The 22,754-nt window shown below is 39.6% G+C and overlaps 1 protein-coding gene across 1 annotated transcript in view; it reads right to left on the bottom strand.

Moving 5' to 3' along the window:
* Positions 1-22,754, bottom strand: part of TYR (tyrosinase) — a 52,006-nt gene that overhangs the window by 27,666 nt on the left and 1,586 nt on the right. The window contains exons 2-3 of the mRNA XM_075081894.1: positions 13,479-13,695; positions 3,703-3,850 (exon numbers count right to left, since the gene is read on the bottom strand). Coding sequence (XP_074937995.1) covers positions 3,703-3,850; positions 13,479-13,695 — 365 coding nt within the window. The remainder of the gene's footprint in view (positions 1-3,702; positions 3,851-13,478; positions 13,696-22,754) is intronic.

The following is a 22,754-nucleotide window of genomic DNA, read 5'->3' as shown; positions in this document are numbered from 1 at the left end:
ATTTTCCCCAATGCTATTTAGTTTTTCTTGCAGTTTTTGAGGGGAACTGTTGGGGTGGGACATGAAGTCAAAGAGGGCAGAGGTACAGAACAAATAAGAAGAAAGATTGAAGAAATATTCAAAGGGCAGGGAGAAGCAATGATGATAATATGTGGCTATAGGGATGGAGGGGCTGAAAAGTTGACAAAAAGGAAAGAGTTCCTTTTCAGAGCTAACACCCTAGTGAGCTCAAGGGAACTGTGGGACGTTGCTTTCACTGCCTGTGCAGCTGCTCCTTCCAGCTTGAGTGAATTGACTCCCCCCTTGTTATTCCCTTGTGCTGACTGTAGAGCATATCTGAATAGCAAAGAGATTTGCAATTAAGAGAAATGCTTCATAGAGCTAAAAAAGCTCTCATTTTTGCTGAATGTATATTTTATTGCATCTTTTTTTTTTTTAAGCCATTCAATTAACAATTAATAATTTTCAGGGTGGTCACCTGCTTTTACCAAGCACCGAGGTCTGATGTCTAGGTCTTCTGGCTAGCATATAAGAAGGCAAAGAGCCTGATTTATCATTGCCAAGAAAACTGTTGCTTGGGTACCTTCATACTTCTGCATTGCTGAAGGAGAATGACCTAAATAAAGCGGAGCATTTGTAAGTAAACACTTTGCTTTTCACCTGAGGGATCTTCTCAGCTACACCTCTGCTCCGTCCATCCTTCCATCATTTTGTGCATCAGGCCTGCGTAGGAAAAGCTGGGGGTAGCAGATGGGAGGCTGACTGTTGCTCAGTTTGGAAAGCAGCTCCTAACATTTGGCTCACACCTGTCAGCAGACTCCGTATACACTTGTTTATCCTCCTCTGTACCATATGTTTCCATTTAAAATCAGTTCCAATGATCTATTGCCTTACTTCTATCACTCCTATTATGGTCGTAACTGAGCATTTCACAGTCGTTAATGCATTTACCCTGACAGCGTCCCTGTTGCGTAGGCATCTAATATCACCCACTTTACAGATGGGTTAGCTGAAGCTCAGATCAACAGCTCCTCAAAAGTCTTGTTGAAATCAATGGGAGGGAAACACACCTCCAGGAGATGTGAGTTTGGAAGAGCAAATTACACGCTCAGTTTCACCCAAGGAATTTGCAGTGGAGTGAGGAATCCCTCTTCTGGGTCCTACATGGGTGCTCAAAGTGCTGGACCATCCTTGATTTTTTGACACAGAACTGTTCCCTGCCTTTGTAAGACCCAGCAGACCTGTGGTTGCTGGTGTCCAGTCTTTTTACACCCTTTGCCAGTAAGCCCCCATCTCACAACTCTCCATGTCCTCATCAAGGCTTGGAAGAGATGCTGTCCTCAGCAGAAGATTTAGTTAAAAATTTAGTTAAAAGCCCATTGGCCCAAAGTAGTGACAACAATCAGCTCAGAAGTGTTCTGCCCAAATGAGAAAAGTTGGTATGGACCAAAAAAAAATTGCTTCTGCTGCTGTGGAGACTGTTTTTCCTATTTCCTCTATTCTTTGTATTCTTGCTTGCCTCTCAGAAAAGAACTTCTTTGCAGCCCTTCAGATTTAAAGTTTATGTAGGAGAGGAACAGGGTTTTTTTAAATGTACTGTACGTACCTATCAGTCACCTACTTATTAATTATAACTAAAAGCATGATTAATCTGTCATGGATAAGGCTGCTAAGTAACCCTAATCATGCTAATGCATTTCTGTCACTTATACAAAAGGCAGCATTATTATCAGTTTTTACATCCGTGTGTACTAAAGCCCATATATACAGCAGCTGCAGAGCACTGCTAACGTTCTTCATGCCACAGATGGGATGCGGTTGCATCACCGATATCTGTATTGCCCCCACCATGCCTGTGCAGTGATTATTTTCCTCAACGCTAGCAGGATTTAAAGATGTTACGTTTTGCAAATAATTTTGCCTTTTAAAATGGATAACAACTGCAGTTATGAAAAGTATTTCTGGGGGCTCATGATGCCTATGACTGAAATTCCTCTGTGGGAGGGGTCAGCATGAAGATCAAGGTGCTACTTAAACCCTGCAATGAGTGGGAGCTAAGAGATGCGTAGGTCTTATGCAAGTGTGGATGTCTAAGGAAAACAATCCTTTTGATATTGCAGAGCATAATGCTTTCCCTTATGTGTTCCTTTTCTCTAAATATTCAATTGATCCTTTTTTTTATTAGTCTAATGTTGGAAAGTTAATTTCCAGGTGCCAAACTAGAAATTTGTAACCACACCTGAAACCTTTGTGCATCCATCCTGTCGAGCAGTCAATGGGTGGATATGCTAAATCACAGCTAAGCTACACTGTTTAACTTTAAAAATGTTCTGAAGAAAAGGTTTTCACAGCAAAGAGGTTCAAAACTGACACCTCCAGGATGCTAATTATACCCTATGGCATTAGAAGCAGAAGACGTGGGTCACCCCATGGAAGGAACCATTCCACTGATGCCTGGGTGACCTGCTTAGACTTGATGCCCTATTCCTGGATGGGTAAAGTATGAAGAATACAATCATTAGGCTCATTAAATATATAAACTGAGGAGATAAAGCCCAACTTCAAATTTGTCTTTTACTAGCTTTTTGTTTAAATATGATAAAGTTTTGTATGAGAGTTTTGGTGTGAACTGCCTGAAACTAAAGAACTTCAGTGCAAGATGATGTCTGCAAGATGTAATCTGCACCCCTCCTGTGCTGCATACCTCAGTGACCCAAATAAAAAAACCATTTTGGTTTTCATCTGAATAAGCGCCTTGCTGCATGCAGGCACGGTCTCAGTCAGTAGGTATCTTAGCATATAAATTTGTGAAAGACTCACAGAAGCTTGTACAGGGTAATAGTTGTTTTGTTCTGAGCATTGCAGTAGCCAAGTCATGGTCAGTGCCTGGTGGGAAAGTAGAGCAAGTTGGTAATTTAAACTGCTCCAGAACAAGTTTTGGGTTTGCGGTTTTACAGTCCTTTGCTTAGCTAACTTTTTTATAGCTCTTTAGTCATCAGAGTTTGGTGTAATGCAGTCCACAGTAAATTGATTGTAGCCATTTGCATATATTATAGTGACACAGAAATTATTAAGGTCAACATTAAATTTTGGAATGCTGTCCTTAACATAGCAATTTCACTATTTTCTTGCAAAAATGTGCTCCTCTACCCTTTCTTATTAATAAACATGATATCCTTCTGTTTGCTTTCCTTTCATTCCGCACAGCTGTACTCTTTCATCAAGAGACAGTCACAGTTTTGTTTATCACACTGAAATATGAATTTTTTTCTTCTTTATTTATGAATAGCACGTTTGGATTTTCCTTATGGAATAGAAATTAAAACAGCACTGACATTTAGAATGTAAAGGAGTTGCTCCAACTGATTATAGTTGTGTTAAAATGAGTCACGCACTTTTGGTCCAAACTTCCTGACATACACATCCATATATATTAATCACTATGACATCATTGGAGAACTATTTTTACCTTGGTAATAATAGCTGAATGCATTTGTCAACTTTTCAAATTATATTTAACCCAGTGAACATACAGACAGGTTAGGAAAGATGCTCTCAAACCATAGCAGAGCTCAATTCTACATGTCTGAAAATGCTGTGCATGTAATGGTATGTAAAATATTTGCAGTTTTCGAACGTAGGTGAAAAGCACACTGTAAAAACACAAAATAAATTAGGTTTATCAAGAAGAAGTCAACTCACCTGTCAACAAATGCATGGTGTAGTACAAAGATAGGATCATTTGCAGAGCCTTGTACTTGGGACATGGAGCCATTCATGTAAATGTGAAGTGCGTTATGTAAGCCACTTTGAGATATGTTTGATATTGCAGTCCGTGGATCAGCAAAGCCTGTATATTCAAGAGGAAATCATATGCTGACATGGCAATGCGTATAATTCTTTTCCCAGTAAGACTGAAGATCAAAGTACCTACTTTCACTTCATTTACGTTCAGCTTTTTAGACAAGGGCTTAAGAAAACAAGTAAAGGAGTGTTAATATATTTCAAAGGCATAGCAAAGATGAAATTAGAATAAGCTAAATTAGAACTCCTGCCATGTACTTAATGCAGCATGTCAGAGAATGTACTGCTTAATTTCTCCGAATTTTTAAATATCTTTGTCCATTTTGTCTGGCCTTTAAAAGGCAACGTCATCCCTGCAGACATTTATGCATGTACATTTATTTGTGTTGAGAAAATTTATTCATTTATTTATTCATTTATTTTCTCTATACTTACAGGTTTCTAAGATAAAACAAGATATTTTTTCTCCTCACATACTCAGTCGTTTAATATTGTCGCTATGGAACATGTTCTTTTACTGATAGGAGCCAGTACAACACAAGCTATAACCTTTACAAAAGAATTTGGTAAATAATCAATAATCTTCCACAGCCAGACTTACAGGATGAAAGTCTGTGGATTGCTCTTATTTTGGAGGGCATTTAAAATATGGGCTTTGAGAAGAGGTCACACAGAGTAACCCCCAGTAAGAAATGCTGGAAGACGGGTCTATATATCAGGTTTTATTTTTTAGTAGCCTGTCCATACCTCAGCTCTGATGTTGGTAGCCCTTCTCAGCATTCTCACAGCCAAGCTTCCTCCCTACTTGTAAGGACTCCTAATAAAAGTCAACTCAAGCATCCGATGCTTCTCTGCGATTTTCCAGGAAGTGAATCTCCCAATAGTCCTTCTGTTTCGTGCTGTGACTCACATCACAGGGCAATATCTGTCTTTACAAGCTGGGTTCCTTTTGGAGGAAATCTAAAATGTGCCAACCATCAGCGGGTGCCCAGTTCATGGGACTGAACTAGAGCGAGTCTGAAGGAACCCCTTCCCTGTCAAAACCCTCATGTATAACAAGGAGGTCAGGTCCTCAGAGCAACTGCTTTGCTCTTTGGATTTGCTCCTCTCTGAGTTACACGAAGTATTAATTGACACATGGCTAGAGATGCCATATGAGAAAAGTCATACTCTGCGCACTTGGAAACCTGAGTTTTACACCTCACTGGGACTCTAATCTTTTGTGTGAAATGATTACATCTCTTTGTGACTCTAAATTCCCTCATCAGGCTTTGCCTTGTCTGGTAACCTCTTCAAACAATAGAAAAGCTTCCAGCGTAAAAACATTGAAAATTATAATAAGGATCAAATCATAACTGTGGCACCTAGGAACCAATATACCATAATAACCATTTATCTTTCTGATTGTAATAGTATCACAAAGATTCTGAGAAATTCAAGGGAAGTCAGAGGAGAAAACATAATAAAGACAGCTGGAGGAGGTAGAGGTAGCTTATGATGAAAACTGTAAGACTTCCAGGTGGACTGAGCCTGGATTTAGGAGAGAAAGAGGAAAGTGTTGATGTCTATAGATAACGGCAGGGTTTAAGTACATCAGATGTGGACCAGGATTATTGAAACACTGCCTGGTGACATAAACAGCAATGGGCAGAAGTGCTCAAAGGAAAAAACTTGCCCACAGAAATTTGCCTCATGGTGAATTCTGTGTCACCTAAAGTTCACTCAGGTGAAACAGCAGAATAAAATATTACCAAATGTGCTATGATGAATGATGTGCATCGACAGTCTGACCAGAACTTACAGGAACTGATGGCAACAATTTTGTCCTCTTTGTTGATGGCCACAGCGGGTGATCATTGGGATCAGTTGATGTAGCAATACTAGGAAATTTAAGTGAATATTAAATGAAAATGCTCCATCTATACATTTTTCTGAAGTAACACTTCCACTTATATTTATTCACTTATAAACAGAAGTATGTTTAAGATAGACTTACGCCAAAGGCTAGCTGTTTTGTGTCGGACTTGGGATACTTAAAATTCCTTAATGCGTTGCAGACACTTGATCTAATAATTCATTAAAAAATATACAGAATAGTTACTTTGGCTCTGCACAACTTCTCATGGAACATCTGCACACAAGCAATTAATCTTAATAATCAAAACCTCTCTAACTGGGAGAGCTTTAGCAACCTCACCCTCCAGCTCCCAGTTAACTGGGGTACATTCTGTCAGTGTCAAAATTGGTACCATGTTTAATCATGTGCATGGCAAGTTCTAATATCTGATTTCTTGTTATGGAAACTCCATATAAGTTGTAAAGTTAGCAGGAATAAAACCACAATGTGGTGTCACTTTATTTTATTAGCCTGGGTCTTATTCTTTTCCCTCAGACTTTTAAAAGACTTCAGGAAAACCAGGTGTTCAGGATAATATTAAATTGGGTAGAATGAATTCAAAAGAATATGTGGAAACATGAGAATTTTTTCAGAGTACAGGAAACTTCACTGCATTGGCTGCAGTAGAATCACCTCTACAGAAAATGTGAGGCTACAGATCTACAACTGCAGTGACCTGAAATAAGCGCTCCCTGCCTCTAGATAGGGGGACTCCACTTTCCCCACCTGCCTTGCCCCATGCTGTGCCTTCCCATGCATTAACTGAAGCACTTGTCAGACCTTCTGTGAACTGATTTAACTCACTAATCTGTCAGAAAACTACCCTGGACTTCGGGATCTCGGGGTTTTTTCAGGCTACTGAGACACCGTATCTCATGTAAGGATACGATGAGAACCAGTATTGGTACCAAAAAAAGAGGGAGAGAAATTGACTGCTGGATGGAAGAGCGTGCATAGAGAAGAAGGGCTGTTCCCATTGGCAAGGAGCTCTTAAATCATCTGGCCACTATAGGAAGCTGTAGCATCCAGACATCCTTTTAAACCCCCATTTAATTATGCTACATTAGAAATAGCCATTGAGACATACATCACTGAAATGAATGGAATTTTTACCAGTGATTTCAATGACAACAAAAATCACATTTTTAAAAGATCATAAACCTAATGCTGCTGCTTCTGATAGCACTGTAAATCAGCTACAGTGATTCAGTGGATTTGCAGTAGCTTCACTGGATCCAGGTCAAATTAAATCAGATGGATATTTAGTCCAAAGTTTATTATAGAGGCAGCTAAAGATGCCGCTCACAATTAAAGCTGCTTGACAGTTTATAGGGTGATATATAGGTGGTTCTCATTGAACACGAAGTTGGGTCAGGTGTATGTCTTTTAATAGAGTATTTAATTATATTAACTGTGGATTTTACAATCTAATAATGGAGACCACAGAAGCCCATGTACAATCAGTCAAGTGCAAAGCTTTATATATTGAAAGCAGGCTGTGTTTTCCTTAGTTGCGCATTTGCCATTGACTGAAGCCCTGTAAGGACACTTAGCAGAAGGTATGCAGAGCTTGGAGAGCATTAGCAGTGTTCAGTGATACAGGAATGAGGAACCATTCCAACAATCCTATCCCTTCTGATTATGTTAGTGGACTGCTTAAGATGTGTGGTATCCCTAACATCATTGAGCTATACATAACAATTTTGCAGGTGTTTTTTAACTGCAAAACTGTTTTTCTTAAAAAAAAAAAAATCTTTGTATGACTTTCTAAGCCAGTGATTAGGACAGCATGGACTGTAAAGGTCAAATCCTGCTTTGTATGTTGCATGTTGAGGGGATTGAGTGCATCCTGCAGGGGATCAAGTGCGCCCTCAGTAAGTTTGCAGATGACACCTAGTTGGGCAGGAGTGTTGATCTGCTCGAAGTAGGAAGGCTCTGCAGAGGGACTTGGACAGGCTGGGTGGATGGGCCAAGGCCAATTCTATGAGGTTTAACAAGGTTAAGGGCTGGGTCCTGCACTTTGGTCACAACAACCCCAGGCAACTCTACAGGCTTGGGGAAGAGAGGCTGGAGAGCTGCCTCACAGAGAAGGACCTGCGGGTGCTGGCTGACAGCTGGCTGGGCATGAGCCAGCAGTGTGCCCAGGTGGGCAAGGAGGCCAACAGCATCCTGGCTTGTATCAGCAATAGTGTGTCCAGCAGGAGCAGGGCAGGGATGGTGCCCCTGTACTGGGCACTGGTGAGGCCGCACCTCGAGTGCTGTGTTCAGTTTTGAGCCCCTCAGTACAAGAAGGACATTGAGGTGTTGGAGCGTGTCCAGAGAAGGTCAACAAAACTGGTGAAGGACCTGGAGAACAAGTCTTCTGAGAAGCATCTGAGGGAACTTGTGTTGTTTAGCCTGGAGAAGAGGAGGCTGAGGGGAGACCTTATCGCTCTCTACAACCACCAGAAAGGAGGTTGTAGTGAGGTGGGTGCTGGTATCTTCTCCCAGGTAAAAAGTGATAGGACAGGATGAAATGACCTCAAGCTGTGTCAGGGGAGGTTTAGATCGGATATTAGGAAAAGTTTCTTAATTGAAAGGGTTGCCAAGCACTGGAAGAGGCTGCCCAGAGAAGTGGTTGAGTCTCCATCCCTGAAGGTATTTAAAAGAGCTGTAGATGTGTCACTTAGGGACATGGTTTTAGTGGTGGACTTGTCAGTGTTAGGTTTACACTTGGACTCAATGATCTTAAGAGCCTTTTCCAGCCTAAATGACTCTATGATTCTGAGTCCAGCTGGCTGATATACTTATTCCCACTCTCCCTGAAGATGATTTTTTCTTTAATAAGGATTTCATATTTTAGAGTAGTTCAAGTCAGGTGGATGCATTTACTTCATAACAGGAAGGAAGATATAGATATAAGAATTTTAAGGCCATATCCTTGCTGGTCTTTGAAGTTAGTGTTGTTCTTCTGGCTTATGTTCATGGAGTTTTCCTGCCACTGGCAATCTCACAGGAAATTTTTCAGGGTTAAATCTTACATATTTTCTCAAGCAATGTTATTGCTGTAATCCCTCTACAGTGAGGTAGCTGCAAGATCTGTAGAATTTGGCCTAGGGGGCTGTAGTAAATGAAAGTTTGCGATTATCTGATTTAGACCATGTCACCATCTAGTTTTTTTCTTAAAAGAACTCTTGGATAGCTTCACTGTGGTCTGGGCTGAACAGTCTTTATAGTTCTCTGGTAATGACCCTCTGCTTCTTCACAGCACTTTCTCAATGTGCAGCATAAATTTACCCAGAGATTGAGAGTTTAAGCTGGTTGAGGGTTGTTGGCTACAGAATAAAACTTTTTTAATTAGAAGTTTTCTGTTAGCAAACTTCATTTTGAGAAACCATTTTTCATTAGCTATATGGATCACCATGAAAATACTGAGAAGTTTTCCAGATGAAAATCTCTCAGAAAAAAAAGGAAAATGTCCTATTAAAATGAAATTACTTTTTGAAGTATTTGATGTTTTATTCTATTATTTCATGACAGAACAGCACTAACGATACATAATTGTGACAGACAGCGGAATGCTATGACATGGCTTGACTTGACACCACGTGTCATGAGTTAATTCATGAATAAGGAAAGTGAAATAGAGTTTTAGGTTTTTTTAAAACGTTCTTTTGTCAGTTTCTGCAAAACTTAGAAGGCACTGATTTTCATTTGAAGTTGTCATGAATAAAATACTTTTAAATGCGGAATTTGCTCATAAAGAAAAAAACTACAAGTTTTTCAGCCATCTCTTTATTCCTAGGAGGTAGCATTCAAGGTGTCACACCAAAACTAAGCTGCACAAAGAACAAACCCAACTACTTTACTTGCAAGCAGCTAATCCCTTTCTGATCTCAGCTGCTGCTTATAAACTAGACCGATTTTTTGTTCTCTTGTATATATGAAGTGTTCAATGAAGTCAACAGCGTTCCCTGGTTAGGGCCATGATTCAACAAATCCTACTTAAATTAATTACTTCCACTTCAAGGGGCAACCTGAAAACTGGTTTTAACATGTTTTCCAGTCAGAGCAGAAACTGGCCTGTCCCAGAGTGAGAGGGCAACCTGTGTGCTCAGCCTCAGGGGGCTGTTGCTTTATTGGCTAATATTGACCATTGGTGTTTATGGCTGCTACTGTTCAGTGACATAATTTCTGTCTCTATAGCAGCATTTTCTATCAGTCAAACACAGATTCAGACTGCATTGTTGGCATCTGCTTATAATGATGCTGATACCTACACCTTCAAAAGGTAAAAAGGAGTTTCACTCAAGCATGGAAGAGCGCAAAATTTTGCCCAGAAGTGGTTCTTCTACATGATCAGTTCTTCAAAGTGAACACAGGTGTTTTCCATTACAGCACTAAAACTGAGGAGTAAATCTCACATTGGTGGAAATCAGGAGGCACTCAATTACAGTCACTGGCTTCATTCTGGTCATCTTTTGTAAGTCTAGAGTAACTCCAGTAAAGTCAATGGACTTACTTCGGATTTTTTTTTAATCTAAAATTTGTCCTTAGGTGTATTGGCACAAACTTGTGTAAAGAAGAACTGAAAAGCTTTTTGCTTAGAAAAGTACATGTTAGAGTGTTAGCAGGTTTGTAAGAATGCCATCACACAGAAGTAGGCACTGGCACAATAAATGTAAGCTGGCAATTTAAGATTGGCATCTGTACACAACAAAACCTAAGAAGGCCATTTGTAAGAAAGAAGCTAACACAGTATAATATTTTTTTTTACAGTAAAACTAATTTAAAATATTTCCACAATATTTTTCAACATTAGCCATATATCCTTGGCTTTGCATTGCAGTTTACTATCTTGTTAGCTAAATAAGTTAGTTGACAGAAATGTTTGTGGTCCTGCAGTGTAAAGTTGAGTGTTGAAATAATTCACGTTAAAAAATTAAATATCCTCAAAGAAAAAAAAGTAAAAAGCTGTCTCAGAATAACACTGTGTCTGATGGAATAAGCTCCATCTCCATGATAATATAGATAAATGCCTGGTGAGCCACACCTGGCCCTCATTCAGACAGACTCATCACCAAAAGAGCCTCTTATCATGGAATACTCTGGACACAGCTTCACTCCAGTGATCTCTGGCCATAATGAAATGTTCTTATGGAAAGAAATGTAACATCTCTCTTTTGGCCTTTACTCTCTTCCATATCTGCTCTTGGCACTGTAGATCTCCTTTAGCTAGGCTATAAAAGTTAGACAACAATATAGGCTCTGGTAATTGCCCTGGGATTTGGACTATGAGCAAACATGGTCACTTTCTTAACAGGATTTCCCCTGGAATAGCCAGGATCTAATGTTAGGTTGTTTGGGGTTTTTTGGTTTCATGTCTACAGAGCTTCTAAGGAGGGGATATTAGTTGCCTCAGTCTTACCCTAGTGAGCTTTTCCTCACTGTGCTACAGATTCCCAGGCTCCCCCCCCTTGGGTCCAAGGACTTGCAAAGGTCCTCACTGCCAGGAGAGAAAGAGCTGCTCAACCTCTTTTCTTCCCTTTTCAAATCACATATGAGGGGTTCTACAGATGCTCTGAAAGGGTTACGGGGTGTGTCAGGGAGGGCACATCTGGATGGACTGATAAAACAGGCATGCTTTGTCCCTGCATTGAGCATCCAGAAGCCATGCAGCACTATGACCAAGATAATATATGCTGCTTCTGTAGCTACTTAAGGTGTGTGTCTTCTGAATCATATCTGACTTGCATACATCCTCGAGAACATGGAGGTTTTTCCCCAGTCTATTGGAAGGACTATCTAAATCACATGAAACCCATTAGACCCTATTGGCGGCAACAATAACATGCCTCATGTAGCATTTGGAGGGCTCCAAATGACCACAGTGTTGAGCTGGAGCTTCATAACCTCAGCTAGGAGAAATATGAACACTCTTCAGATTCTGAAGGGTTGTTACACAGAACAAAAGAACGCACTTGGAGGAAAATCTGATCTGGAAGAACTCTTTTCACGTGTAGTGACATTGCCATTATTCAGATTAAAGCATGACCCTCTTCAGGTGTGATTGACACATGACACTATGATATTAACAAAGACCAGGCATGACTGTGCTTGCTAGCCATGAAATTAATGTGACAAAGCGACAGAAGTAGAGAAAGCGTTCAATAAATTAATCAGACAAAACGCTGATTATGATTTTAGAGATAAAACAACTTCTCCCATGCTCTTTGGGAACTGTAGGTGCTTTCCTGATCATTGTGCAATTCTGTTGAACATCTATGTTATCTCCTCTTTTCAAATAGCTGCTGTCATTTTCAATAGGAAAATGTATCCATTTGTATCAAAGTGGTATACTTGATCTATGGCTCTGTTTAGCTCTCAATTTAGAGTTAGCATGGACAAAAAACAGGTTTTGCCCTTTTTCTGCAAGTATTCATGAATTCTTGTTATTTAATGAGCAGTCAGGATGCTGAAATTTGTGCTTTGTGAGTGAGTGGTCCATTTTGACTGACTTCTCTCTGCATAACTTTCATTTTGACTGTATATGGCTCTGCATAACTTTCATAGGCTGTGACCTTGCTTTCATTTGCAATACTAGCAGCATGATGGTAGATCCTCATTATTTCTTTACTTGTTTCCTTTAATTCCCTTTTCTCTACTCCTACTATTCCACCCTTTGCATCTATTCACATACTTCATGGAGAAAAATGTGAACAAACCTCTACTCAGTTATGTCACCTTTTTCTTTCCCAAACTCAAGGTAGAAAGCACAGCTATGTCCAGAGCTGGAGTTAATTAATGTCTCGATTCTCTCTTGGCTTCAGCAGGCTCCACATTTTTTACTGCTCTTAGAGCAGAATCAGGTTGACTCCACCCCCCCCCCCCCCCCCAAGAAAGCTTTATGGCATTCCACACTGCATTAAGAGTAATACTGAACATACTAAAAGCTTTGCTTTCATATCCTCACACCAACTCCTATATTGTATTGGTTTTGCCCCTGCACAGTTCCTTGCAAGCAAGCCTCTCTGGGATATCAAAAGTAGATAATATTTGGTTCATCTGATATATGATACTGTAGCAATCTTTATTTATAAATATATAAAGTGCTATCCTTGTTTATTAGCAATTTAGCAAGATTCAAAAAAATTGGGTGGATGGACAGTTAAGAATAACTATTCCTTTTAGCAAAGAACCCTTGTTTACTAGCAAATTAGGAACATTCAAAACAGGTTGAATAGTTAGAAAATTAAGGTAAATAAATAAATTATTTTGGAAATCATACTAAGGGTCATTTCTGAGCTATAACTTAATCCCTAATCCTTAGAGTTTGGGGAGAAGTCTGCTATGGAGTTCACAGTGGCAGGATGTAGACATAACATGCCAACTGGTAGCACTGCCTTTCACCCTTGTAGTCCAGCACGGCCTCTGGAAGACAGTGGATTCCAGAGCAAACCTGTAGCCCACATGGACAAGGTTATGATCATGTGTAAGCAGATTATTCGATGATCTCCTTTTATGCAGTGCTACATTTCTTTTCTGTGCCTGGTACTTACTGCAGCAGGAGACAATATGTCCTAACAGATGGTTTTAGGGTCTGACCTAATCTATAGTTTCTATTTACTTTTCAAATGCCTTTAACATGGTTCTTTCTGTCTGTTTTTATTCCGGAATATTTTTTTTTTTTGAGTGATGCTTCATTGAGTCACCTCAAACTGCCCAGAGTTTAAACACTCTAACCCCAGGAAGAATCAATTTACAGATGCAAATGGCATAATAGAATAAAACACGTTACCTTCCAAAGTGTTTCGGAAACTGTAATTGGCCATTTTATCCATGGATCCAGATTCATACTGAGTCAGTGACAGACAAAATTCAACTTCAGCTGAGGATGGGAGCCTTGGGGTCCTTGATTTATCGTTGTTCCCAGGATTTCGCAGTATAGGCCCCTCACCTGTGGCGTTGCATAAAGCCTGTTGGCTGTTGTACTCTTCAGACCGAGTACAAATTACCTGTATAAAACACTTTCTATTAGCAGAGTTGCAACTGCAAAAAATAAAAGTAAACAAAAGAGGTACTTCAATGAATTTTTTTAAAGGAGCAAAGAGAATGTACAATGTAATGTCTGTTGCATAAATATATATTAATTTTTCAAATTTCTATGTATGATTTTGATATGAGTTGGCTTGTTTCATAGCAGACACCCCTCTAATACCATGCATATTTTGAAATAATACACTAGTCTGTATCTGAAACTACCTATGTGGACTAAGGCATCAATTCTCATTTGTACCTTTGAAAACTCACTGAGGCTAAATTTAGTGTTACCTACCAATGCAGCAGGACACAAACAGAGTTCAATCTGCTGCTGCAGTTGCTAAATGGAGGCTCTTTGGCTTCAGCAGAGTACTGAAAAAAGCCTTAAATGTAGATTTTTTTCTCCACACACAGTAAGAGTGGGAATTGTTGATTTGGAATATGAAAAAAAAATCTTTTATTCTGAAAATATTTGTTTGTGTTTTGCCAAACTAAATGGGTGCTTAGTTTTACTATGTCTTGGTGATGCTATATGTACCAAATTGGAAAAGATGTTGCCCTACTTCAGGGGAATGTTGTGGGGATGAACTTACATCACCAGCTGAGCTACTGTAGTGACAGGTATTGGGAAAGGGACCTTAAATAGAGAGAAATGGATACAGATATTAAATACTGTCAAAATCCAGTATCGTTTATATAAATGTTCTGGTTTCACAGGCAAAGTCCAGTTACCATGGCATAACAAGTTGTTATTTGTCAGATGATCTGTGGAAGCTGCCAGTCCAGTTTGAGACCTCTGGAGGAGCAACGTAGTTCAATGCAACTTCCAGTGATAGTCAGCTGATTTTGGCTGAGTCAAGCACCTTCCCATTGCCACGGGTTAAAAGTGCCAACACAGACTCTCAGTGTCACTAAAGTGCTGTTCAATATCTTTTTAAGCCACAATAACTTATTTCTTGCCTAAGGATGTGGGTCCTCTGGTGACCATGAGCTTTTATAGTAGGTCTCCGTGCATCACCTGCTTGGCCAGTGTCAGAATGAGAGGGAAGAATTTTCTTCATATTTTGGCACAATAAATCTACAGGGAGTTAGCACAAGTGCTGGCTAATATTTCTACGTTATATTCAGGAACTTGGAGTCAGGATGAAGGATGGAGAAAAATATAATGATACAATGACAAGTGGTGGAAGATCAGCCTAGAGGGTTTGATGGGTGTGTACTGATGGGTCTATGAAAAATAAACAGAGCTGCAGTGGGCCAAAACTCCCAGAAGCTGTTTTGTATCCCCTTCAGGTGAGGCTGAGGCTCTGAACTAAAACTGCTGTGTATTGTTTTGCTTTTCTTCTGAAAATCTCACCAAAACAAATAAAACTCCAAATCACCAGGGATCCCTTCAAAATATAGGACTCTGTGCTCAGCAGGTAATCAATGTGGTTAATGAGAACTGTGTGTGGAGAAAGAACAGGTCTCATTATTGAGTGAGACATCATAGAGGAGAAAGCACATAACAGTGACTCTAGGCTTCTTTGATCCTGGAGGTGTACTTCTATTTCATGGACCGAAACAATGAATGAGAAGGTGAGTGAAAATGATCGTATCTGCTGTGAATGGGATGGAAGAACATGAGATTCTCTGTTAGTGAAGGAAGCAAGAGGGAGATAAATTTCACCAGCACTAGCTGTGTACAAATTGCCAGACTGAAGCAACACTTTAGGACAACCTCTGCAGTCAACAGAGAGAGGTATCTCCAGAGCGTGATCCAGCCCTCCTATGCCAGATGTCTGGTAGGTGAGATGACCTTACTTCTAGAGGTGCCTAACTCTCTCCATTGACTAAGTCAATGAAATAAAATGTACAAAAAGAATCAATGCAGAAACTGTCTCTGGACTGCAGTTAGCCAGGGAAATAAAATTGTGTTCAACTTAATGCTCTGCTTCTGCATTAGGGTGGGATGAATCACACCCTGGAGGCATGGATGTGCCTCTGAAGTGGCTAAAGACAGAGCCAGAGGCAGGTTGCTTTGCTGCCTAACTTTTGAAAGAGTGGAAGGAGATGAGATGAATCCTTTTCTAAGTGATTTGACCACAAATTCACAGAAAATGTATGATGGCGATGGTGACATAACCTAGATTTCTTAACAATCTGGAGTTCTTAAATGATAAGTTTCCTATGAATATGAATCTTATGAATAAATTATTCTCATCTTTTATTTGAGGAGATAAGAAAGCTTATCAGATAAATTTATCCTTAGAGACTGCTCTGTTAGCTGAAATCCACCCTAGTCTGTTAAAACTACTAAGGTGCCCTTGGAGGCTGTAGATAGTTTTACAGCAGAGTTTCGTGTGCACGTTCCCCCCAGAAGCTCACCAAGTGGGTCAGTATTGAGAGGGACTGAAGTCAGCACTGTGCCTCCAAGAAGTCTCTTTTAAGAATCTCCACCAAGAAGGGAGAGGCAGAGACAGGGAAAGACCTACAGTTATAAACACAAAGGGTAGCTACGGTGCTGTTTTTCTGACGGTTTTGCGTTGCTGAGAGAGTTTATTCCTGTTAGAAGGAAAATAGGGGGATGATTCAGGCTGATGGAGATGTTCTAGTAATTTGTTTATAAAAATGCACAATCCTACATCTCTAGAAGTGCATTAGTGAAGAAGGCAAGTGTGTCTTGGCTGGCGAAGCTCAACCCATTTCCCAGTTGGCACTTGGCTCACATGTGGATTTTCTGTTTAGCTCTGTTTCCTATGGACCTTATCTAGGTCCATATCTTCTGGCTTCTGTGCCCTGCCACGTCCTATCTTTTCACACCCACCTCACTGCCCTGGGCATATATCCCCACTGGGTCCTAAAGAGGAATCACATGCTGCCTTCAAGACCGGCTTTTCAGATATTTAGACAGGAAATCTTCAAGCATGAGCTCAAATATATCTAAACAAAGGAACATTTCCCCTTCATTCTGCTTATCCATTTCAGTGGGATTTAATGTAACTGTTAATGTTATGAGGTTTATAACTGGTTAGAGTGCTGATTTTGGTTTTTTCTTTTATGTCTCAGAGTAGCCCCCATTAACTGTCTGAGTAACAGAATTCATCCTAAACAGAAGCCAGATGCTATAAGGTGTCTGGTAACTCATGGTCAAGAAATGTCAACATAAGGGGCACCAATGACCTTCACAGGTCACAGGTAAGCCCGTGACCTTTTGCTATTTGTTTTGAACTGAAAATTTAAGTCTGGTTATAAAATTAGTCAGGATGTTTTTCCAGAAAGGTATAGCTTAGGTAAATTTAACTATGAGTCTATCCTGAAACTATAATTTGCTGTTTTATCAATCATGTGATGTGTGAGTAGTAAGAGAACATAGGTCAGTTAAATGGTTCTTTCTGGATGTAATCTTCACAAAGCACACACAAAATGGGTCACATCATTGCCTTCTCTTCGTTCAGATGGAGGACTTTCTACTAGAAACATGCTGTTTTAACACAGGATTTTTTGTTCCCTTTCAGAATAGTCCTGAGCAAATTTCTCCGTTTACCCTGGACAAAGCCTCATATTCAGACTGCATGCATAAATTCACTGGCTCCAGGGAAATTGTTAGGAAGATACTCTGAGGAAAATCTTATGTAAGTAGTTAGCAGAGCAAGTGCCAGTAGATGGCAGTCCAGAATACGCAGCATCACTCCTGGGCCTTGTAGCCCCTAGCAAAAAAATCCCTCTGTGCACTGCAGTTGAGAGCTTTAGCACAGCTCTTTGTATCGTTTCTTAGAAAACAGACTGTACGTGTGTGGAAGCGTTGCTGCTGTCTCGCACCTTTTCACAAATGGGAAACCCTTTTCTCTATTAGTTTGCAGCTGCTTGCACAGACTAGCCCCTGTGCCCAAATAAAGCGAATTATATTACAGGAGTCTTCAGCAGCGTTCAGTCCTTTGTCCGCTATTTTTAAATTCAAAGCTTTGGGGGTTTTAGTGACAAATTCTTTTTGGTTGCTTTAGACTTATTAGATCTGCACTCAGAGAGAAATATAGCACAGGTAATATATACCTGGTTATTTGGAAAAAGGTGATTTTCTACACTATTGAAATAGCTGCTCACTTGCAAAGTGATCTGAAGTTCCTTAGTTTGCTGGGGAAGTACAGCCAGACAAAGGGTTAATCTGCACCTCAGCTTCTTTTAGAGCTGGTCCCTTGCTCTGCTCCTCTTCTGAGCCCACCAGGAAGGAGGTTGCCCCCATCCAGAAACTACATCAGCATGTTTTCATGGTGTTATGCTCCAGGTTAGTATAGCCTAAAAGAATCAATTCAGACTACAGCCAGAGCAACCACATGACTTGCTTATCTGTGGCGCCCATCCCAGCTCTCCCCAAGGGTGTGATGTGGGCACTTCCTGGCCCTCTTTGACACATCCTGATGTCTCTGTTTGGCCTACATGAAATCTAGACTCCTGAACTGGACCCTTGGGCCCCACTATGTGGCCAAAAAAGATTTTGGACTAATTCATTGCCTTTCTCTTATTCTCACATCCTTGCTTGGGAATGGCGTTAAAGTGCAGCCCTCACACTGGGTTTAAAATGTTTGGCAATTGTAAAGACATTTTATTTTTACTTTTTTGTCTGCATTAGGGCCTGGCATAATCTAATCTTAATTAAATGGCATCCAGAAGCCATTTGCTCACCAAACTGGGAAAATGTAAGGAAATCCCCAAATAACTTGCGACAGAACAAACTGTACTTTGGGAGCTTGCTTTTATAGGCAGAACTTCAAAAGGTGCTGTACCCATAGCAGAGCAAAAGGTTTTTAAGGGCCTGTGTATATTTATATCTGGTTCTTCATGTACTCCTCCATATTAGCAAGAATGGAAAGGTAAAACAGGCAGAGGACTGAATGAAAAGAAGAAAACTTGGAAAGCAAAGCTTCAAGAAATTCTAAGAAACATCTTTTTCAAGTATAAGGTCATTAATTATCTTTCTGACCATTACAGTGTATGCAGTAACTGGAGGAGATTAGAAACTCAAGCTAAAAGCTGATGAGGCAAACTTGAAGTGACAGCACTGAAACAAATGCAGGGCTTTCAAGGTATTTTCTCAGCCTTCAGTAAAAGCTGGCAGTGTTTCATCTGTTAGCTCCAAGACAGCCCAGAACTGGGGGGTAACTTACACCCCATTCAGCACCTCAAAGTGGTGCTGGGGTGGAGTAGGAAACTCCATTAGCAATTACTGCAGAAATATTCATTAACACTTTCTGGTTTGGCAGGCTGTGATTCCCTGCTCTCTGGCTGTCTGCAAGCTGTACCGTTAGCGGTGTTGTCTCCATGTCTACCGCAAATTCACAAAGACACATCTCTCTACAGGTAGGCTTCCTTTTCTGGTGAATTATTAACAAAACGCAATTTTTATGAAATTCCTTAACTATTAATTTATACACCTCTGAAGATGTTTATCTTTTACACTATGCAACTCCGGAGCAAGCATGGCTATGTGTTAGACAACAGCCAGGCAACAACAGGCCGAACTCTGCTGTCATCCACTCGTGATCCCATGGAAGAAGGGGTATTACTTTGAGGTTACAGTGACTTAAAGAGGCTGAGAATACCTGAGTGGCTGCCCCTGCTGTGCACAGATCCCGATTCCCTCAGGCCGTGCTACTGAGGTGTGGTATGTAGGGACTTATCTCTTTATAATAGGAAATGTCTCAAATTTATAATCCATGTAAGTATATAATTAGAAGACCAATCTTGATAAACTCTTCTTTTACAGTTACTTACCCCATTTGGGCTGTTGTTTTTTACTTTACCAGCCTGTAGCTGGCACCAAAACCTATTAAGTTACAATAAAAAATAAAGTAATTGAGTTCATGAGATACTTGGGCATACACAAGAAGTTGGATGTAAGACTTTGGCTGATTTAAGAATCAAGAGCGTTGGCTTTTGGTGTTTGTATTTCTGAAAATTTCTTGCAGTTTTTAAAGGTGAACATAAAAGAGTGCTTCAAATGATCCTCTCAGACTATTCAGCTAGCAATACAGCTCCCTGATAAACTGTGCTTAGAATTAAATGTGTCTGAATAGCTAAATTTTATATTTCTTATGAAGTCATATTTTCAGGTAATGGATCTAAAGTACTGTCGTTATTAGTTCAGGAGCATTATATCCATTTTCTATTTGTGTAACTTGTTTCCCTTTTGTAGTAGCTTTGCATTTGTGCAAGTGTTCTGCAGGGTGATACATAGTGAAGCGCTAAGGGAAATTCTCGGTGCTTGCAACAAAGAATGGGCTGCAGGCTTACACCAGCACATCTGAGAGCAGACAGCTCTCCATGTTATGCAATTACTTGTCTCAGGTCACTCTTCTTTTAGAAGAGACAGATTACAGGGAGGCTGAAGTTGGTGGTATAGCCTGCTTGCCACAATAGCAAACCTAGAACAGCACTTTTGCTCTCCTGCTTTATTTTCTTCACTGAGAAGTAAATTTTTATGCATTTGTAGATCGGCTGACTTCAGTTATTTCTCCAAATTATTTCTGGTGCAGAGGAGAGCAGAATTTCACCTACTGCTATTTAAGCAAGGCATAACAATTATTCCTTTAGCAAATCCGTTACCTTGAATAATTATAGAAATGGGCACTAAAACAAAAAACTCTCAAAATGTCATGGAAGATCTCCATTTCCCACACAGTTTTCTATGTGTCAGCATTTCAGCGTGGAACTACAAAATTTGGTAAATCATTAGTAGGTGTCATGCAGTCCTAATTCTGAATGCAACACTTGAATCATCACAGACAAGTAACTGAAAACATGACAAAATCCTTCCCATCTACCCTAAAACATGAGCCAAGCAAACAAGTAAAAACACTAAAGATTCCTGATAGTCTGCTGGTAAAAACAGAGGCAGGAATCAGAAGTTTCACTTAGATGATAAACATGAGAAAAATGTGGACAGATAATTCACTCAGCTGAGTGGTAACAGCAGCATGCTGAAGAAAAAGTAAGGCAAAAGCAAGAATTTCAGCATGCATTCATGGGTATCCATGTTGCCATGGCAACTTTTCAATGGAATAAAGTATTTTCTCCTTTCTTTAGGGATTATAAAAAGAGAGATGCTGTTCTGCAAATAGGCACTTTACCTTTTTTTTTTCAATAAATCTATAAATATGTCCTACCATAACACGCATTGTTTTGTTATGCTTTGGAAAGAGACGTAAAATTCTAAAAAAGGACACCATATTATAGATGTGTTATTCAAAAGGTTTTTCTTGCCCTCTTTTTATTTTGAGTGCTTATTAAAAGCCTAAATTCCTTCACATTTCTGGATCCTCCTATTTTTTTTTCTGTTGCTCTTTAGCTACAGAGCTTGGATAATCAGCGTATTCTCCATCAAATCTATGGCTGTTTTCTGGTTCAAGCTAAGGCTATTTTTATCCCTTTTTGAATTTTTGGAGTGAGATTCTGGTCTCTTACTTTGTGCTGCTTGAAGGAACTGCATTGACTAAGTTATTCCATCATAAGCAATTGTTTAAATTTGGATTCAAAGCTAATGAAGAAATATCAGTTTGTGTTGTATCTTCACCCCAAACTCACCGACTGAAAATGCACATCTATTCCATCTCTTTCATTCCTTCTCAGCATAAGGCAGCAGAGATATACATAGATGGAAGATGTTAAAGGGGACTAATACCCTTTGGAGGTAAAGTTATTGTAACCCTGTTTCTGAAATTTTGAGAGAAGTGTAGCATTTCCAGAAGTGGCTGAAAAAATATAAGGGATAAGCACCCATTTTCATAAATTACTTGGAAAACTTCAGCGAAGGACTTAGGTGCTCTTATATATGTACACTGACACTGAATGTGTTTTAAACATAGCACAATTTTTATTGTTGCTCCTAGTAAAGTTATACAAAAATATCTGTTAAAGCAACTTGTCTCATAAAATATTATTTTTATTTTCCAAATATGTTTGTGGGAAATTACCTTAAATTAGAAGTTTTAAACCTGACTATTTCTTAAATATATTCATTACTACTCATAAATTTATTGAGTACTTATTACCAGGATGGAAAAATTCTAAGAATCTGGATATGATTAATAATACCTTTGAAAAAATGAGCTAAACATAACCATCTGACCCCTCCAGGTCTTTAAGAAAATTCTGCTAGGATCTTGCGGATTCCTTTATACTACCTGCCTCCTACTACCTTGGTTATCTCATGCAATATACTATATTGATAGCTCCACTTGAGATATGTAACCAGTGCAATTCTAATTTCATTTAAACCACTTTAGTACTTGTACCATTTTCACATAACTCTCTGTTCAGCTCAGTGCAGAAAGCATCAGACCCACTTCATTCTGGTAATGCAATCTAATTAAGTTAGGAGAGTTCATCCAGATTCATACTGCTAGAAATGAGCAGAATCTTGGAAAATGGATGAAAATACATGCTTGTAAAGTATATCTACTTTATGGCTATGCCTACACTGGTAAATTAAATGTGGCCAGGATCTTTCCTGGGCACTGAGGACAAACGGTGTCAAATAACCCGTGTCTATGTCAGTAAAACCATTTTAGCTTCCCAAACAGGGTGTCTGTATGCAAACATCCTCCTAGAAATGGTCCCTGAAAAGTACCTCTTTGAGGGAGAACTACTGAATACTTACAAAATATATGCCCGAGAATGTCCTAAAATAGGTCTGTTACAGAATATGAGAATGTTTGAATTTACAGGTATATTCACAGCCTGTATTGTTCAGAGGACTCAAATCAAGACTAAATACAGTGTAACCAGCCCAGTTAGTTGCTGTTTTTTAGTGCCAGAATATCAAAGAGCTGCTCAAGCTTGTCTCTCTTTCACTTTCCATTAAATCACTGAAACTGCCCAACCTTCATTTGGGCTGTTGCTACAGAAATAAATAGAACCAAGACAGATTTACACCAACATAATCATAGGCTTCAGCGCCAGAAGGGACTGTTGCTATTGTCATGATGGAGTGTGCCTACAGAAGCCAATAGACCTCCGTACTGTGTTTTAGGCAATGTGGCAGGAATGAGCAAGAGAC

This window comes from Phalacrocorax aristotelis, chromosome 1, assembly GCF_949628215.1.
Source record: "Phalacrocorax aristotelis chromosome 1, bGulAri2.1, whole genome shotgun sequence".
In the NCBI taxonomy this organism is placed as follows: domain Eukaryota; kingdom Metazoa; phylum Chordata; class Aves; order Suliformes; family Phalacrocoracidae; genus Phalacrocorax; species Phalacrocorax aristotelis.
The sequence above is the reverse complement of the archived record's forward strand: the minus strand, read 5'-3'. Positions and strand labels throughout refer to the sequence as shown.